This window comes from Pezoporus occidentalis, unplaced genomic scaffold, assembly GCF_034315485.1.
Source record: "Pezoporus occidentalis ecotype Australia unplaced genomic scaffold, CSIRO_AGI_Poc_V1 ctg245, whole genome shotgun sequence".
Taxonomy (NCBI): domain Eukaryota; kingdom Metazoa; phylum Chordata; class Aves; order Psittaciformes; family Psittacidae; genus Pezoporus; species Pezoporus occidentalis.
Window position 1 is genome coordinate 315,118 of NW_026914340.1, and position 18,368 is coordinate 333,485.

Genomic DNA, 18,368 nt, shown 5'->3' on the forward strand with positions numbered 1-18,368 from the left:
GTTGGACACAGGGGCTTGCAGCAAGCTGCTCTAGTGGAAGGTGTCCTGCCCGTGGCAGTGGGCTGGGAGTGGATGAGCCTTAAGGTCCTTTCCAACCCAAAGCAGTCTGATTCTATGAGCTCTTCAAGGAGCTCTTGAGGCAGTGGAGAGAAGGGAAAGTTCTCTTTTGAGACGGGGAGATGGTGAGAAGAAACGTGTGCCTGAAATAGCGCAGTTTGGGTCGGCCCTGACCTCACGTTTGTATTTGCATGCTTTCTTGTCTGTTTTTTTTGTACTTCCTGATGCCAATGTAAAAATATCCCAACCAGCACGGTGCAAGGCAGTGTTTGTAACTGCCACTCAAAAGCACTCGCTTTAGCAGTGAGAAATGGCTGGGCTTACTTATTCACAGGAAGGGGTAAAAGGCACGTACTGCTTTTGGCACGCAGTGCGTCAACCTAGCAAAACCCGCAGTATTTCAGAGAGGCCGTGGCAATCAAAGCAGTGAAAACATCCCAAAGTTACACTCCTGGTGTATAGTGTTCTAAAGAGTGCGTAAAGATACACTCAATCATGCTGATGGGATTGCGCAATGGGTTTAGATAGCTACCGGAATGTTTTGCTTAAACCCACTTGAAGCTTGCAGCGGGACAAAGGGTTTTGAAAGGAGAAGTTAAAATAAGCAAAGCTCCTTGCAATGACCAAGTAAAATGCCGTGTTTGTGTCTCTTGGTTGCAGGAAGCTTTAACGATGGCTGTGTTGGAGCACTTGGGGGTAGCTCCTAGAAAGTAAAGGCTTTCCATGACTCGATCTCATGCAGCCTCGTAGCTTTTCTTTCAAAGCCAATGGGGTCTTTGCAGCTGTGAAAGGAGCCACCGTCTCCTCCTGCTTACCAGCGCCCGAGCAGCAGCACTGCTGTCTGTTTTGGCACAGGTCTGGTTAGTTCACAGGAGCCAAAGCAGCAGAGAAAAGCAGGCTCTGGGTCCCACAGTGGGTACGTCCATGCTTTGAATGAGACAGCAATCAGACGTTCAAACTGAGTGTCGTGGTGGGTCAGCGCTTGGGGCACAGAGGGGAACAGCGTGGTGCATCTGTCCTCGGTTGGGGTGAATTTTACCTGCTTAGCAGTCCTCGGTTTCGTTTGTACAAACCCATCCTCTTGAGCTTTGCGCGAGTAATTAATACACTTAAACCAGGGAATAATCCTGTTGGATGCGGTGGGAATAGCATGTGGGAGAAACTGTTCAGGGCCTGAAGCTATGGGGAATGGGCTCTGAAATGAGTAGTTCCTCTAATGCAGCCATAGCCTTGTCTAATGTCTCACTGCTGTGCTCTCTCAAACAGACACCAATTTTGTCTTGGGCAATGCCCAGATAGTGGATTGGCCCATCGTCTACAGCAATGATGGATTTTGCAAGCTGTCGGGATACCACAGAGCAGAAGTTATGCAAAAAAGCAGCACCTGCAGGTATTTGAGAAGAGATTTATTTGCTGGTGAATATCTTGCAGCGTTGGGCTTGTTGCTCGAGGAGAAAAGTAATCTGCTTATTCCAGTCTTGTCTTTTATGTCCTGGGGCTGCATCTGTCAAATACGCTTTCCAGGTGAAACAAAACCAAAGAAGGGCTATTTCTGCACAGGTTCTTTTCACGCTGTGAAGTGTCTTTGTCTGCTGTCTGACTTGAGTCTCCTGCTTCATTTGCAGTTTTATGTACGGAGAGCTGACAGACAAGGACACAATTGACAAGGTCCGGCAAACCTTTGAGAACTATGAGATGAACTCCTTTGAAATCCTCATGTACAAGAAGAACAGTAAGTACTCGATTGGTTTGTTCGTTAACATCGCTGTGTAAAGTTGTTGTAAATGAGAGCGTCGACTGCAAGGGCAGGTCTGTCAGCCTGCAGGACCCTGCTTTGTCTAGAGCTAAGTATGCCCCAGTTGTACCAGTTGATCTGGTAGAGACGAGAGAGGAATGAGAGCATTAGGGGTGAAAGTCACTCAGGGAGGCAGACGAAGCCGTCTTGATTTGTTCTGAGGTTTAGTGCAGTTTGTGCGAGATGCTTTAAGACAGCACTCAAGACTCCGTCAGCAGTGATAACGCACAAGCTTCGTTTCCCTTACAGGCAACGCGCTTCTTCAGTGTTTTAAAGTTTGATGTAGCATAGCTAGCATTTAGGTACAGTTTTGGAATAAAAAGAGCCCATCTTTTGTTGTAGAAGCTGCACAACTTCTGATGTTTTCAGATGAAACTCTCTCTTCTTGTGGACTAAAAAATTCCTTCACTGGGATATGATTTGTTTCCTGTGAATTTCACTCTGTAACTGCACGTGTCAGCAGATGAAAGAGATACTGAGGGACATTGAGGTGCTGGAGCGGGGCCAGAGAAGGGCACCGGAGCTGGTGCAGGGCCTGGAGCACAAGTGTGATGGGGAACGGCTGAAGGACCTGGGGTAAGGGCTGGACTGGATGAGCTTAAAGGGCTTTTCCAACCTGGTTGATTGTATGAACTAACTGCCCAAATCTTGTTGCCCCATCTAGTGTGCACTGTGTCATGGCACAGTTATTTTCATCTACTTAATGTCACCTGAAGTGTAAATACACTGAAGTCTTCAGCCTGACTGAATGTTAGGTTGAAAGGGTGTATTCTGTAGCTTAGTTTGCCCTTAATTTTGCCTTCTAATCATGGACCGGTAGTGTCGGAGTCCAGGGGAGGATGTCTTGCAGAAGCATCCAGCTAGCAGCTCCTTCCCATTGCAGCTGTGATGACCGATTTGATCAGTTCTGCATTTGTGGGCATGGGGAGCTTTAACCACAAACCATAACATAAAGTGCTATGATACAGTATGTGACAGTCAACCTTGTTGCTGTTTTGCTGCCTGTTAGGCCAGTTTTCTGCAGAAAGGTTTTCCAGCCTATGATGTGGGAAGCATGGGTATTTGTGTTGAATGACCAGCAAGTACTGATGGAGTGTGAGGGAACCACAGCCCCTTCACAAAACCTGGAAGATAATACTCACGTGTGCTATTGCTGATGTGCGGATCTGTGCTTCATCTCTCTTCTAGTCTTTTTATTCTCCTTTTAGCCTCAAAGCCTCATGGCCTCTGACACAGTGCCAATGCTTAGGGCTCTTCTGGAGCACAGCGCTGCTGGTCCACCTCATTTGAAAAGCTCTGTTTGCAATGGGAATGGCCTTACTTTGTGCTTCTTCCCTTCTCCTGTTACCTGCCTTGAGGGTTTACCTGTTTCTTAAAGCTGGTTTCTGTTGCTGGCTCGGTTCGTGGCCGTGGGGACCACGTGCAGCTCACATCTATGCATCCAAAGCCAAGTCAATAAGCTGCGGGCAGGAGATCTAGCAGGGTCTGGAACTCTCTCTTAGGTACCAGTGATTTGGCACCGAGAGGCCATGCAGCTACTCTTGTGTCATTGCTGCAGCATATGGCCTGCGGTCCAGCCCGGGGCCTCTCCGTCTTCCATGCAGAGTTAAAGCAAGGTAACTGTGGAGTGAGGAATGTTCCCTGCCCTGCTGTGCACCTCCCTGAGGAGAGGTGGCCCGGAGCAGAGTCCATCTGTGCTGTGTGACAGGCCCAAAAGCAGTGCTGCCATGGTTCTGCTGTGTGCACAGAGGGTCACGGGCATGGGAAGCGAAAGCAAGCTCTGTGCTTTCCCAGGTTTAACAAAACACCGTGCTCTTCGTGGTTGTTGTTGGATGGGGAGCTTTGGAGGCACGTTAACTACCGTTACAGAGCCCGGTCCCACCGGAGCTGCACCAAAAAGGGCTGCATCAAAGCTTTCTCTCAGCATCAGGCACATCACAGAGAGCCACCGTCGTGTTTATCCCTCTGGGATGTGGTCTTGCCTTTGTGAGCACCTTACGTGTGCCTGCAGCTGCGGCAGTATGGGCAAGGAACATGGTTCATTTTAACCTGCCCTCCCTTTGAAGGGTTTGGAAGGGACATCTTTTTTCCTGCTCTTTGTTTCTGATTTTTCCGTCTCTCTGTTCTTCCCTCGCTTTATTTTTCTTCTTCAGATTGGTCACCATATTAGACAGGAAGTAGGTTTTTGTTGTTCTTTACCTGTCCATTTAGCAGCCATGCTAAATAGCAGGTTTTTCTGTCATTGTTCTGTTGTTCAAGAGGTACGTTCTCCACAGCCTGACTTCTTGGGGTACTTCTGGCTCTTTAACAGCACAGTCTCTGTCCTTTCGGCCAGAAAAAAGGAAAACAAAGCAGGAGTTTCAAGTTACCTATGATTTTGCTAGGGCAGGTCAATCTTCATCTGGTATCTTCATGAGCAGCAGTCATCTCTCTCTCCGAGTGACGAGTATGGCCTGATTTTACTCTAGGCGTGTCAACAATAGATCAAGATATTTAATAGTGCTACTAGAAGTGATGGGCTGCTTTGTTTTGACACAGCACTCTGCATGGTGGTGACTCAGTGCTAGTGTTTGTTTGATTGTTTGTTGGAGCCCGAGTGTGATGGGGAACGGCTGAGGGACCTGGGGGGTTCAGGCTGGAGAAGAGAAGGCTCAGGGGGGACCTGGTGGCTCCCTACAAGTGCCTGCCAGGAGGATGGAGCCAGGAGGGGCTGGGCTCTGCTCCCAGGGAACAAGGGATGGGACAAGAGGAAACGGCCTCAAGCTGCCCCAGGGCAGGTTTAGATGGAGCTGAGGAACAATTCCTGTCCCAGAGGGTGCTCAGGCATTGGAACAGGCTGCCCAGGGCAGGGCTGCAGTCACCGGCCCTGCAAGCGTTCACACACGGTGGAGACGAGGCCTCAGTGGTGCACTGGTGGCCTTGGCAGGGCTGGGCATGGTTGGACTGGGTGAGCTTAAAGGGCTTTTCCAACCTGGTTGAGTCAATGATTCTGTAAGAATACCCCATCCAGATGTTGCTAGGTACCGTAAATCCAAGGGCTTCATTGCAGTTCGTAGCATCAGCTCCAGAAACAGCAGAGGCTGTAGTGTTCAGAAAAGTGTTGCAATTTTCCTGCCTTCATCATGTTTGCATTTATGGATACTGTCTCTGCCCTGCCTTCCCCTTTCCCTGTCTAGCCCTCCTCCCATCCGGTAGTGACTATCCTCCCTCTTTTCAGACCCAGCAGATGTGATGGAGATTAGGTAGCCCCTCGATTTCTTAGCAGACACGTGCTGGGCATTATTGTCTGCAAGAATTGCTTCCTCGGAATGCAGAGCTCCTCCAGGATAGTTGGAGGTAACTGCAGCAAGCAGGTGCACAGTCACCAGGTTGTTGTCATTGTTGCTCTGGTGCTATCCCGTTGCATTCAGCTAGGGATTCGTTGTCATACCTGGAGGAGGGAGACAAAGTGAAGGCTTGCTTTCATCTGCACTGCAAAATGACAATGGGCAGGTTGACAGTCATTTCATGTGAGAGCTTCAGTTCCATCGTTGGATTAGATGTGAGTGTCCAGTGGTGCTGGAAGTACTGCCTGTTTTTATATGGGAAAAGTGAAAAAGCTTTGCTAAGTCTCACTGAAATCAGTGGAGTTACGGTGACGACCAAGGGAGGATGTGGCCTGATGCATTAGAAAATAGTTTGTATCTAGTCCTAGTCTGATGCATCTTAAACATCCACTTTCCAATGAGACTTTGACAGCCATTTGTTAGGTTTTCACACATTGTGGTCAGCCTCATGAAGTGGAATGGCTGAGTGGATTAAACGTGGACTTCCACTGCCTAGTTTTCCATCTGCAGCCGAGGTTTGGGTTACAGGCAGTGCAGAAGCAAGCTGCTTCTAGATGCACTTGCTTCCATCGCTGCTGAAGTAAATTCTGTAAGAATATAAGTTGCTTGCTTCTGTCTGCCCGTTTGAAATCCAGCCCCTTTTCTGTGCAATACTTGATCTGCTTCAGTGAGAGAACACCTGAAGTGGGATGAACTCTTCAAAACTCACATGCATGGAGTTACAAAGAGTCTTCGGGTGTCCCCCGTGTGAGCAAAGACGTGCCCATTGCTTACAGTCAGCTGCAGTGCAGTGACACCTTGTTTTCCTTTCTTTTTCCTTTCCTCTGAGGTTTCCTGCAGGCGAGGGCAGTGGACTAGCAGCAGCCAAAGCGCTGGCTGTGGGTAATGGTTTTGCACACTGCAAAGTGGTTTGAATAAGCAGTAGTTCTTCTCTGAGTACATATATTGTGGTGAGAGTCCCAAAGGCTGGGCTTCACTTCCCTCTTTTACTGGGTGCTGTATTAGAAGGCTTTTAGATGTAAAGGGATGGCAGACAAGCTCAAAATAGTGATTTGGCAGATCTGCTCGCACTCATCTTTGGGGCCAGTGCTTTCTACAGAAATTAAAAGCCAGACAAACAACCCCATCCTAATTTATAGAGAGGAAGATTTCCCTTCAGGGCAGTAGACCTACGATTGCCCACCTCTAGGGACAGTTTATCATAACTTACTCCTTAAAACCAATAGCAAAGCCAGGTTGGATGGGGCTTGGAGCAGGCTGCTCTAGTGGAAAGTGTCCCTGCCTGTGGCAGGGGGTTGGAACTGGGTGATCATTGGGTTCCCTTCCAACCCAAAGCATTCTGATTCGATGAAAACCCTTTAAAATCATTTGTATTTGTGTATGCTGTGCTTCTAGCATCTCCAGATGGGGATCTTTGTTAAACCAAAGGGTTGCAGGAAAGAATGAGGGTGTTGGAGTAAAAAGTGGCATGTATCTTCCTGGGCCTCCTGTTGAAATCTGGCTCCATATTTGTCCAGCAGCGTGCATGCCTGCGTCTCCTCTTCTGTGAAATCTATCTGCAGGAGCTCAGCTACCTTCAGCAAGGTCAAATCTAAGTACTTTGGTTCATTAAACTGATAATGCCCATCGATCTTGTCAGCTTCAAATGTGTTGGCAAGGAAGACCTGCTCCCATCTCCTTGAGCATGCACGGAACAGTAAGGCTTCCAAGTGGTAATGCTTGAATATTTTATCTAGGGGTAAATGCAGAAATTCCCTGTGTCTTCCCCTTCTTCATGCTTGCTTTCTGTTCTTCAGAGAACTCGGTATCAGGTAAACCCTATCCACAGTGCTACGGTACAAGGGGGTGTGATGAACCTTTTCCTGCTGTGTTGTTTCAGTGTCAGAGGATAACCCCTGTGCATAGCAGTTCCACCTTTGGGTGCTGGAATTGATTTTCCTTATCTTAGCGTGAAAAGATGTGACCTTTAAAAGCGTTAGCTGTCAGAGCAGAGCAGCACCAGATGTGGAAGACATGAAGGCAGCAGCTTTAAAAGTGCTGGAAATGTATGTTAAGGTCTATTAATACTGGCTCAGGGTGGCGAGCTACATCCTGAGGTGGGGTGCTCTCACTCAGTAAGCTCTCTCTGTACTAGAAGGTAGAATCTAGAGGAAGATTTGTGCTCTTTGTCCTGCCTGGTCAAATATCCCAGGCTCCTCTATGCCTCCAGGTAAAATCTGGGTGGGCAGAGTGGCTTGCCTAGCTCTTTCTGATCCCACCTCATCAGCTGGTTTGCTGCTGTCGCACTGGACACGCTATGGGGTCTGTGTGGGATAGGGATGAGCAATCTCACACAGAGTAGCTGACCATAAGTGGAACCCCCCCAAAGAGGGGACTGTAACAGCCAGCTGTGCTGTTCATAGAGCTGAAGTCTTGCTGCCTGCATTGCTGCATGTAGGAATTGTTGGAGACACAGGACACGCTTTTGTCCTTTTCATTTCCATCCTGCTTGGCTGCATAGCTTCAGGGCAGTACCTGTCGGAAGACTCATTTGGTGGAGACATTATCAAGTGATGCGGTGGCAACTTGCCCCGTTGAGGAAGGGAAGTAAGGAGATGTCAGCTGAGTTGTCAAAACAGGGTTTTTCCATTGTAGTTAGGAGTGAATTTTGGTTTACTTTGTGGAAAGAGGAGTTGTACGTTGCAGGTTTCTTTAAGCAACGTGGGTTTTGTAGCTGTGAACAGCAGCTGACTTCTTGGGTGAAATGGTTCAAGGTATGGCAAAAGAGCCTATTCAGAGCGCGAGTTTGATTTTCATTATAGCTTATTGTTTCCTCACAGGAGGGAAAAATGAAGCAGAGATCATCAGTATGGTCAGGGGGAGGAGCCAGAACAGGTCTTTAACATCTTGTTCCCTGAAGTACCTCAGCCAAAGTTAAACGGGAGGTTAAATGCTGGTGTCACTCTTCGGCAGGGAGCTCAGCAGAGCACTTTTGAAACACACAGGGCTGGAAAAGCAGAGAGGGGAGAGACTGTGGTGTTTGTGTCACAGGTGGGAAGTCACGAAGGGACGTTTACCCTGTGTTAGTGTGGAGAAGACTTGCGACCTGAATCACAGCTCTTAAAATGGTCTTGCCTTTAAGGCAGAATGGGAAGTACCGTGCTCGGGCCAGTGAAGACTGTGAGGAGTTGTCCCCGTTCATTCTGGAATTAGCTACGTACCTTTGGTACCACAGGACGGGCTGCTCCTACCGCTGCTGTCAGGAGTTTGTTGGGGATCTTTGTTTCTTCCCAGTTCACACCGTTTCTCTGCCAGTTTTGAAGTGACATTCCCGTTCCTAGCGGGATTGGTCCCAGGCCATTAGACAGACTCTGGATTCCTTCACTGTTGGTTTCAGATCTGACAGAAGCCAACGTGGCTCACGAGGGTTTACTTCTTTGTTTGTGCACTGGCATTCTCATTGGACTTCACCGGTGAGAGAGCTTGCCAGGACTGAGCACAAAATGTAAATGGAAGTAGATGTATTGTTGGAAACACTGCTAAACAGTTTCCACACGGCTGGGCATCAGTGCAGACTGGGGGCATGTGGGGATGTTACCCTTGTTCTGCTGTGAGAGCTCTAAAACACGCTGCAGTTTCACTGCCTGAATCTCAAGATCACCTTCCTCATGAAAATGGCCTTGTTTGTGCCTCTTGCCAGTGGTGATGGTCTGGCTGAGCAGGGCCATCCGCTCTGACACCAAGAGGATGAGGGCTGCCTGTAGGACGTTGAGATTGTAGTTTCCGACCTGATTTATAAGTGGTTTATACTTGAAGCTTTCCTGTTTAATAGTTAAATAAACTGTTTAATGTTTAAAAAGTAAAATTCTTCTGGTAATTAAACCAGTGTGCAGGGAAAAAGGGAAGCTGAGCACAGCCACATCTTGCCTAAGCCTTTCAGTGTGTTCCCACACTTCACAGCCCAGCTCTGCTGTGATTGAGCTCCCGGTAGCAGAGCACCGTGGAAAGCCCATGGAACGCAGCACTGGGAGCGCTCATCTCGTTGTATTTTTATCATCAAATCGAATTCTGGTTTGGGTTGGAAAGGACCTCAGAGCTCACCCAGTTCCAACCCCTGCCATGGGCAGGGACACCTTCCGCTAGAGCAGCTTGCTCCAAGCCCCTGTGTCCAACCTGGCTTTGAACACTGCCAGGGATGGGGCATTTACCACTTCCTTGGGCACCCTGTGCCAGTGCCTCAGCACCCTCACAGGGAAGAGCTTCTGCCTTAGATCTAACCTGAACTTGCCCTGTTTCAGTTTGAACCCATCACCCCTTGTCCTATGGCTGCAGTCCCTGATGAAGAGTCCCTCTCCAGCATCCTTGTAGCCCCCTTCAGACACTGGAAGCTGCTCTGAGGTCTCCACGCAGCTTCTCTTCTCCAGGCTGAACAGCCCCAGTGTTCTCAGCCTGTCTTCATATGGGAGGTGCTGCAGCCCCGATCATCCTTGTGGCCTCCTCTGGACTGGCTCCAACAGCTCTGTCCTTATGCTGAGCACCCCAGCACTGCACAGAGTGCTGCAAGTGGGCTCTCATGAGAGCAGAGCAGAGGGGCAGGATCACCCCCTCTACCTGCTGGTTACCCTCCATATTTATATATATTGTATTTACTTGTCTCCTCTTCACAAAAGAGACTGAGAAGATGGTGGGGAGTACACTGCCAAAATACTGGGGACAGTGCTGACTGATGTTACGGAGGCAGGTTCATGGCCTGGCACAGTTTTCCATCTACTTCTTTCTGCTGTTGCTGTGTTACTCGGGAGGTCCCAGGCTGGAAGATAATGTGCACAGGGCACGTGTGCCACCTTGGCTTTACCTTCTGCCCTGGAACACACCCTGCTCGTGGCACCCGGGGAATTTTAGGGGTACCCAAGTAGTGCTGCCTGCTGCTGGCTCTCAAGGGTACCTGTCTCTTTCTCATTGCCCGTGGGGCACATCACTGAGATCTACACTTGGTTCTAGGTAAAAGAGTGTTTTGGTTTCTTTTTTGTTATAAATAACGCAGCGCAGGAATAGGAGTCAAGGGAGTCGGAAAGTAAGAACCCTGCTGATACAAGCTCCGTGCCCTGCAGCAGCCTTCGGCAGGTAATCGGGACAAGCCTTTCCTCTTGCTGCATCCAGACCCTGTTGGGAAAATCTTGCAACACCATAATGCTACCATAATCATGCAGGGAGATGACAGCATGCCTTTGACAAATAGCCAGAGTACGAGGGTGCTGTGAAGGGTGTTACCGTCTTGAAAATGACTGTTGGCCGCTTTGTGGCGGTGTCCTCTAAGGGCATTAACAAGGTAGTGAGGATTTTACTGGCACGGTTTCTTTGCTGAATCTTTTCTTGCATTTAGTATTCTGTTCGCTCCTACTTTATTGGAAGGGGTTGCTCAGGAACGTGTGCTCGTGAATAAAGAATACATCTATTGACCCTGAAATACTTGCTGCCATGCAGGCTTGCTTCAGAAGTAGCCATCAGTGATTCCATCTGGATTTCTCTGCTTTTTTGAGCAGAGGCCTCCATGCATCATCTACCCTGCTGTTTATAGAGGTGGCTGTACATATGGCATGGAATCTCAGCCAGGGCTGGAAACTGCCTGTGCTATGCAGGCACAGCAGGAGCCTTAGGAATTGAGCTTCACTTATGGAAGTTGTCCACAGGTCTTGGAGATGCCCTGGCTTGCTGTGGCCAGAAAAGATTGCTAAGTACAGAGGCTGGGAAGCAGCCAGGTGAGGCACTGGGAGCAGCAAGCTCTGCTGTATGAATATAGCTGGGGAAAAAGCTGCCTTTGCTTGCTTTGCTGAACTTGTGAGCTCCCTGAGGTTTCCTTGTGACCCTTTCACAGTCAGGAAGAGCAAAGAGCCCGTGTTATAACTGTGCACCTCACTACTGACATGTAGTGCTCATGGTAAAACGCTGAGCAGCTCACGTGCAAGCAGATCTGATCTCTGGTCAAGGGGGCTGTCCTGTGAAAGAAAAGAACCGGCTTCCAAGATCCCCCTCTCTGAAAGAGGCTTTCCTGCGTGAGTGGTGGAAACGACGTGAGGTGCTGTTTGCTCTGGCTTTCCCAGATGGTCAGAATCCTGCTGCTCTTTCTGCCTTATGTTGGCCCCGTTGTCTGGGACCATCTTTCCCTGTGATGTGCAGGCTCTGAGCTCTCAAGCAGTTAGTTTAGCTGCTACAGTAATTGGAAAAGCAGAGTTTTGTGCAGTATGACTTAGCTTATCCATAACCCCTGGTCTGGTCCCGATGGCTTCTCCTCTCCTAAATTCAGTGGAGTCCTGCTTCACACCGGAGTGACGGTGAGCAGGCTCAGGACAAGGCAGGACGGAAGGTTTTACCTTGCATGATGGGTTTACAGAGCCTCTTGAGCCTGATGTAGGTGTTAGTGCTCCCTGTTTGCAGAGACATCTGAGGCCAAACTGGTCATGCTCTTGAGTTGAGACTCTGTGTTGTGGTCCTGGTCTAAGCACAGCTCACCATCACCGGACCAGTTGTGGCGCACTCTTTGCATGTACGTGGGACTTTTCTATTAGGAGATCCCAGAGCACTCGGTAAGTTCAAGTGTTCACACTTGTGATACCTGAAGATCCCAAAGCTGCCCAGAGGCAGAGCAGAGAAGGCTCTTGGCACCTGCTTTGCCGTTTCTCCTACTGGGTGTTTGCAATAAAAGTGCCGTTAAAGTAACGTTCACAGATGGCTGATTTTGAAGTGTAAGCCCCTCAAGTAGCACCCTGGCTGTTGTGCCCTGCCATTGACCAGCTTGTTGCTGTGTTTCGTTCCAGGAACACCTGTGTGGTTCTTTGTGAAGATCGCTCCGATCCGAAACGAGCAGGATAAAGTGGTTTTGTTTCTTTGCACTTTCAATGACATAACGGCTTTCAAGCAGCCCATTGAGGATGACTCATGTAAAGGTTGGTCTTTTTCACAGTTACTTATTTACGCTGCTTCCCTTTGCTTGCCCTGGTCTTGAAAGAGATGGAAGTCCTTTAAGTATCAAATCCAAAGAAGTAGATGTTCAAATAGCTTGTAGACATGCCTCCAGGTTGCTGGTTTCTGAAGTGAATTGGCTCTGGCCTGCACTGGAAAGGGGGGTATTGCCAAGGAAACCTCAAAGGCAGCAGAGTTTACTTAGGAAATAGGTACTGCTTTTCCTTTTAAATTCATTTTTTATCCAAACTGCAGTCTTCAAGGAGTCACAGTGTTGCTGCACAGCATCTTTGTGTCAGAGGGAACTGATGGGTCTTAGGCCCTGTAAAGACTGTGCATGATGCTGCATGGAAACCCAGAGGAATTAACCTTGGCCGAGTCTACCAAAGATCTGAATCATTTCATTCTGTCTGGCTTGATGTTATTTACCCTTATGGTGGGATTCCTTATACTAAAGTTACGGACTAGTTTAGTCTGTGAAGAGGTTCCCATCATCTTAGGTTGAATCAGGTTGGAGCTGTGTTTTAGTGTTAACCCTTTGCTGCGCTACACCCTTGGAAACCTGGAAGGGAACTCGGCTGTGACGGCAGCAGGAACATGCACTCGGGTTCAGGTCCTGTCAGAAATAGAGCTTTTGTCCCCGTATGGAGAGTTACAGAGACTTGTGTCTTCTGGGGTGAAAAAGATGCAAGTTCCTCTGTTGTTTGCATTTTTGCAGTCTCTAATAATATTTGTGGCGTTAAGTTAAACAGGAAGCTCACGGTGAAGGTGAACTGATTTACATTTATGCTCAAAATGTTATTCTTTAAAAGCATAGTTTCTCAAAGTGGAAACACCTGTTCCCATGAAGAAAAGGAAGTACAGACTCCACAAACAGACCCTCTCCTGGGCTCTGGGGTGGATTTTTACTCTCTTCAATGCTGTTTGGATGGTTCTGCATTGCTGGAATAAAGCTGAAAATCCCCCTCTTGTCCCAAAGGTTGGGTCCACAGGATTTTTGACCCTTCTTAGTGGTGATCCCTGTACCCTGCTGAGCACTGCCAGCAAGGACAAATAGGCACGATGCAGTAAAGCTGCCTCCCATCTGTTTGCTGGGAGTGAAGGCCATTGCTTCGTTCGGTCAGTTGGTCAGCAGGGCTTTGGCAGGGGCGGTAGCTCTCTCTTTCCCTTTGCTTTCACAGAAGATTCTGAATGCGCTAGGGATGTGCAGTCTCGTGCAAGGAGCTTGCCCTTCACTTACAACACAGGGACATACTGCAGCTTTTATTTTATATATCTTTTTTCCCAAGAGGAATACGTTAAAGGAAGGAAGCAGTAACTTAAAACCAGAATTCCTTTGGATCTTGAATTTGTCCTGTTCTTACAGGGATCATGGTAATTCTGAGCAGTTCCATTATCTAAAGCACTAAGCCTACATGTAAGTGCACCAGCTCAGAGAGAAATTAAGGTGACAAGCAATGTTCCTTTATTTCATGGAATCATGGAACGGTTTGGGTTGGAAAGGACCTTAAAGCTCATCCAATTCCAACCCCTGCCATGGGCAGGGGTGCCTCACACCAGACCATGTCACCCACGGCCCTGTCCAGTCTGGCCTTGAGCACTGCCAGGGATGGGGCAGCCACAGCTTCTCTGGGCACCCTGTGCCAGCGCCTCAGCACCCTCACAGGGAAGAGCTTCTGCCTTAGATCCAACCTGAACTTGCCCTGTTTCCCTTTGAATGCATCACCCCTTGTCCTATGGCTGCAGTCCCTGATGAAGAGTCCCTCCCCAGCATCCTTGTAGCCCCCTTCAGACACTGGAAGCTGCTCTGAGGTCTCCACACAGCTTCTCTTCTCCAAGCTGAACAGCCCCAATGTTCTCAGCCTGTCTCCATATGGGAGGTGCTGCAGCCCCTGAGCATCCTTGTGGCCTCCTCTGGATTTGCTCCAGCAGCTCCGTGTCCTTCTTATGCTGAGCACCCCAGCACTGCACAGAGTGCTGCAAGTGGGGTCTCACCAGAGCAGAGGGGCAGGATCACCTCCTTCAAGCTGCTGCTCACGCTCTGGGGATGCAGGATGGGACAGAGGTGGTTTCTGGGCTCAAACGCATACTGAAGTAGCTCATGTTCAGTTTCTCTGTTGCCAGCACCCCCAAGCCTTTGTCTGCAGGGCTGCTCTGAATCGCTTCTCTGCCCAACCTGTAGCTGTGCCATTTGACCTATGGAAACTGCCAAAGTGACTACCAAAAGTTGCAGACAGAAGAATTGGATGTATTATTTAGAGGCCACCGATTCACAGCTCTCTTCTGCCCCTTCCCTAAGGGCTGTGACTTCATGTACAAAAGGGTTCATCCACTAAATGAATCTTCCAGATATTTCTGTATCTCCTGAAGTTAATGAAGTTGTACCAGTTTCATGGTGATGAAGAGTCCTCTGCTGCTTTATACCCACATCAAACATGACATAAATGAAACTGCACATCCCGTTCTAATCCCTAATTTACCCCCTACACCTTCCTTTCTTCCTTGGGTTACTGGCTGTAGGAATTTTGAGGCATCTCGGGGGGTGATGTTGTCTCAGTTGCTTTGTGACTAGATGAGCAGTTTCTTGGAAAAGGAGTGATTTGTCAAACAAGGAATTTTACATGCATGATCCTGTCTTGAAGATTAAATCCCATTGTGCAGTTGCAGACTGTAAGGGGATGAAAAAGGCAGCTATGGAGAGCCAGATGTTTGTCCGCACTGGGTTCTAGGATTCTTGAAGGTGCAAAAAGCATTTCTAGGAGCTCTAAATAAACTAGAATTGTATTAACTGCTGCTGCTTTTGCAGACCTGAGCTGAGGAGGTCGTACTCTTTGTGCTGTGTACAACATTCCATAGGAATTCTGCAGCAGGCTGTGGAAAGATAGCCATTTCCATAGGGATGTTTCTCATATTGTGAACTCCTGATCTGCAAACCTAACACTGAGCTTAGAGATGTATTGTTCGACTGAAGCAACTGCCACCCGATTGCTCAATCCATTGGTTTTCCTTCTTTCACCTTCAATCGGCTTTAATCACATGCTTTCTTACTGTGTTTAAATCTGCTTCCTGTCCATAGGACCACTTAATCTGTAATAGGCTGCCTGCAAACGTGAATATTTTATTAACAATGTGCTGTTCGCATGGTTGCCGGATGGCAGAGCATAAAGTATTGAAGTTTCTGCAAAATCAATGCCTTTATGTCTGTGTAGCGAAAAACATAATGTAGTACAAGAACGTGATCAATTTAAACAGCAGCTAATGTGTCAGGCTAAACCTGCTTAGCTGTGGTATATATTAGTTTTCTATCGCCCGCTGGCCTTTTCAAGCGTGATTGTTCAGCTGCAAATGATGTAGTGACTGCTTGAGTGGAAAGCGTTGAGCTCTAATGACAGGGGCTTGACTTGTCCATAAAACCAAATGGGTGTCTTTTACCCAGAGGTGGCTCAGAGAGATTAAAGTTCCCAGTACCGCTTTTCATACTTAATATTCTTTCTTATTGATAACATCGGACATTGGAAGAGATGAAACCAATCTCTCTGAAGTCAGGTAGAAAGTAGCCTTCTAATTGGAGTCTTTGTGAATTGATTCAGATAATTTGGAAGATGTTTATTTTAGGACTCCCGCAGAGGTGAAGTAAATTTGGGTTTAAATGCAGCAGCTTTAAAAATAGTGCGTTCTAAATAAAGCAACTTAAAATTGGTGTCAGCGATGTTGATGAGACAGTGTTTTTAAACAGGCTCTTTCCACTCGTCCCTGTATGCTTGCCCCTTTAGAAAATCAGGCAAAAGTAGGTTTACTTGAATAGAAGTAGGCAAAATCAAGCTATAGCAGAGCTAAATTCGGCTCGTGAAGTGATAGGTCACCTTCTTAGCTGGATTTTAGAGCATGTGTTATGTTTGGAATTCATGCATTTTGTCCGTATGTGACTTTTACGTACGCCAAGTATGAGATGTTTGAGAGTGGTGTATAAAGTGGAATGCATCACCATGAAAACAAGAATTAGATCGGAGAAATAGAGTTAGTGCTTGCACCCTGTGTACTTAGCAAGAAGTTTGCCTGAACAGCTTTTGCATGTATGAATACAGTGTGAACGTACTCAGCCTCATCTGTGCTGCTCTATCAAAGCTTGGGAAGTATGCTTTGGCTCCTCATTTTTGCTTTTGATACTTAGTTTTTATCCAAAAAGGTGATCAAATTCAACATCACCGAATCATGTAGGAGAATGGCTGTTAGCCTCCCAGCTGCTGTAACCTCCCGTGTTGTAGTTGCCATCAGTTCCCATCTCCTCTGCCGAAAGAGCTTTATTGCATTTCGCAGTTAAGCTGTCCTTAGCATCACAAGCAGGGCTCCACAGAAGATAACATTTTGATTGCCTCCTTCATCTTAACTCAGGGAAAACTTGAAGTGTTTCCTTTTTTCCCCTGTCTCTTTCCTCTCTTTTATTTTGTTGCGGTCTCATCTTTGGGTTCTGTTTTTCAAGATGTATTTATATGAGCAGAGCCAGTGTTTGAAATGTTTTGATGACGTTCTACTCTGCTTTCATCTGGATGAAATGTTTTCTTTAAAAAGGAAACAAATGAAAGGGAAGTGGTGAGGATATTAAAAAGCATCCTTTGGTTTGCTTTCCCAGATGGAAAAATGAGACTTTTAGTCATGAAGTTTCAAAGGGAATGAGCGTTAAGACCACAGGGAGGCATGGTGTATGGAAGCAGGGACCTTTGATGTACAAGAAAACAAAGGTGGTTTGAGTGGAGGATTTACTTGCATTTACACAGCTCTGTGTGAGCAATAGACCTACGAACAAAGAGCTGGTTCTCCAGCAGGTGGTGGCTTCTTGTTCTGGCTCTAGGGGTTGTATAAGTCATGGATCAGCGACTTGATAACAAGGGTTCTGTAACTGCCACCGTTCCTGATGTTTGAATTTATGAGTTGCTGTGATTGAATGGAGGAGAGCGGTAGAAAGCAAATAGCTACCTGCAAATAAATAACAACTTGTGTTGTGGATTGAGTTACCAGCAGTTTACTTCAGACTACAGAAGACTGCTTTCTTCAACGAGCATTTTTAAATGAAGTTTCATCTCTCTAAGAAGAGAAGTTTTGATGAGTTAAACATCTTATCATTAAGGTACATTTCAGTGCCATGTTTCCCCATGCGGAAGGAACAGTTGTCCCCATTGTAGGCATCTTGTCTTCCTGGGTGTTTTCAGAGAGTTTCTGTTCAGCCTTTTGCAGTGAAATGGTGGAAAACTAGAAGAGCATCATGGGGTTAAGGAGAGCTGAAATCAGTGCTGTTAATCCTGAAGGCTCTTCATCCTTTTGAAGCCGGCGATGTTTTAGTGCCAACTCATTGCTTTGTTCCTGCATGATGTTTTCTGCAGAACTAAAAAACAATGATAAAAATGGGTTAGAATCCAAGGCAGAGGCACAGGCAAGCAGCCATGGGGCTGGCATCCAGCTTTGTATTTGGTTCTTGAATTGCAGTCTGTCTTGTCTGTTGTGTGAGCTCTTACCTGTATATGAATCACCTAGGGTCATTAGATTTCAGTTTAATTTGTATTTTCTCTATTTATAGAGGAAAAGAGTGGATGTAGGGATATATCAACTGCTTGTGTTGAAAGAGAAGTCCTAACCTGTATCATCTCATCCCCATGTCCTAGAAGGGCTAACATCAGTATATTCTGAAACCTAGTTCCTTGTCTTGGAAAGCTCCCTCTTCTTCCTGTAATCAGCTCCATGACCCTTAGAATTTAATGTTTATGTTCTGTCCGATGGCTTAAGTCTATTGTTTGACCTGTCTTCCCTGGATGAATATCTGACTTGCTGTAGGCTGTGTCTGTCTTAGGCTTGTGGAAGAAAAGTAGCAGTAAATTCAACAGGTACTGCTGTCTTTTCAAGCAGTATTGGAGGAGTTATCCTTCGACAGGATTAGTACTGGCATGCTCTCTTTTTCATTTTGTTTTTCCTGTGTCACAATCTGCAGGTCTGCTATAATGATGCTTGAGAGTTCCCACATTTTTATCTTTCTTTCACCAAAAGGAGGAGGGTTTTCTGTCCTAAAGATGAGACTCGTACATCTGGGACATTTGCACAGTGATTCAGTGCCTGGCATTAGGCATATTATCACACAGGGGCCTGTGCATCTCTAGGCTGGGCTCTCATGTGCTGTACCCAATGTATGGAGAGAGTTAGAGTAGGCATTCCCAGCCTGCCATTTTCAGGTCAGCACTAGTTCCAAAAGCCAAGCTCGAAAG

The 18,368-nt window shown here is 47.2% G+C and overlaps 1 protein-coding gene across 4 annotated transcripts in view; it reads left to right on the forward strand.

Moving 5' to 3' along the window:
- The window catches only part of KCNH1 (potassium voltage-gated channel subfamily H member 1), a 176,121-nt gene that overhangs the window by 10,297 nt on the left and 147,456 nt on the right, over positions 1-18,368 (forward strand). For all 4 annotated transcript variants that reach the window (XM_062622679.1, XM_062622680.1, XM_062622683.1 and 1 more), the window contains exons 2-4: positions 1,324-1,447; positions 1,683-1,789; positions 11,973-12,101. In XM_062622679.1, coding sequence (XP_062478663.1) covers positions 1,324-1,447; positions 1,683-1,789; positions 11,973-12,101 — 360 coding nt within the window. The remainder of the gene's footprint in view (positions 1-1,323; positions 1,448-1,682; positions 1,790-11,972; positions 12,102-18,368) is intronic.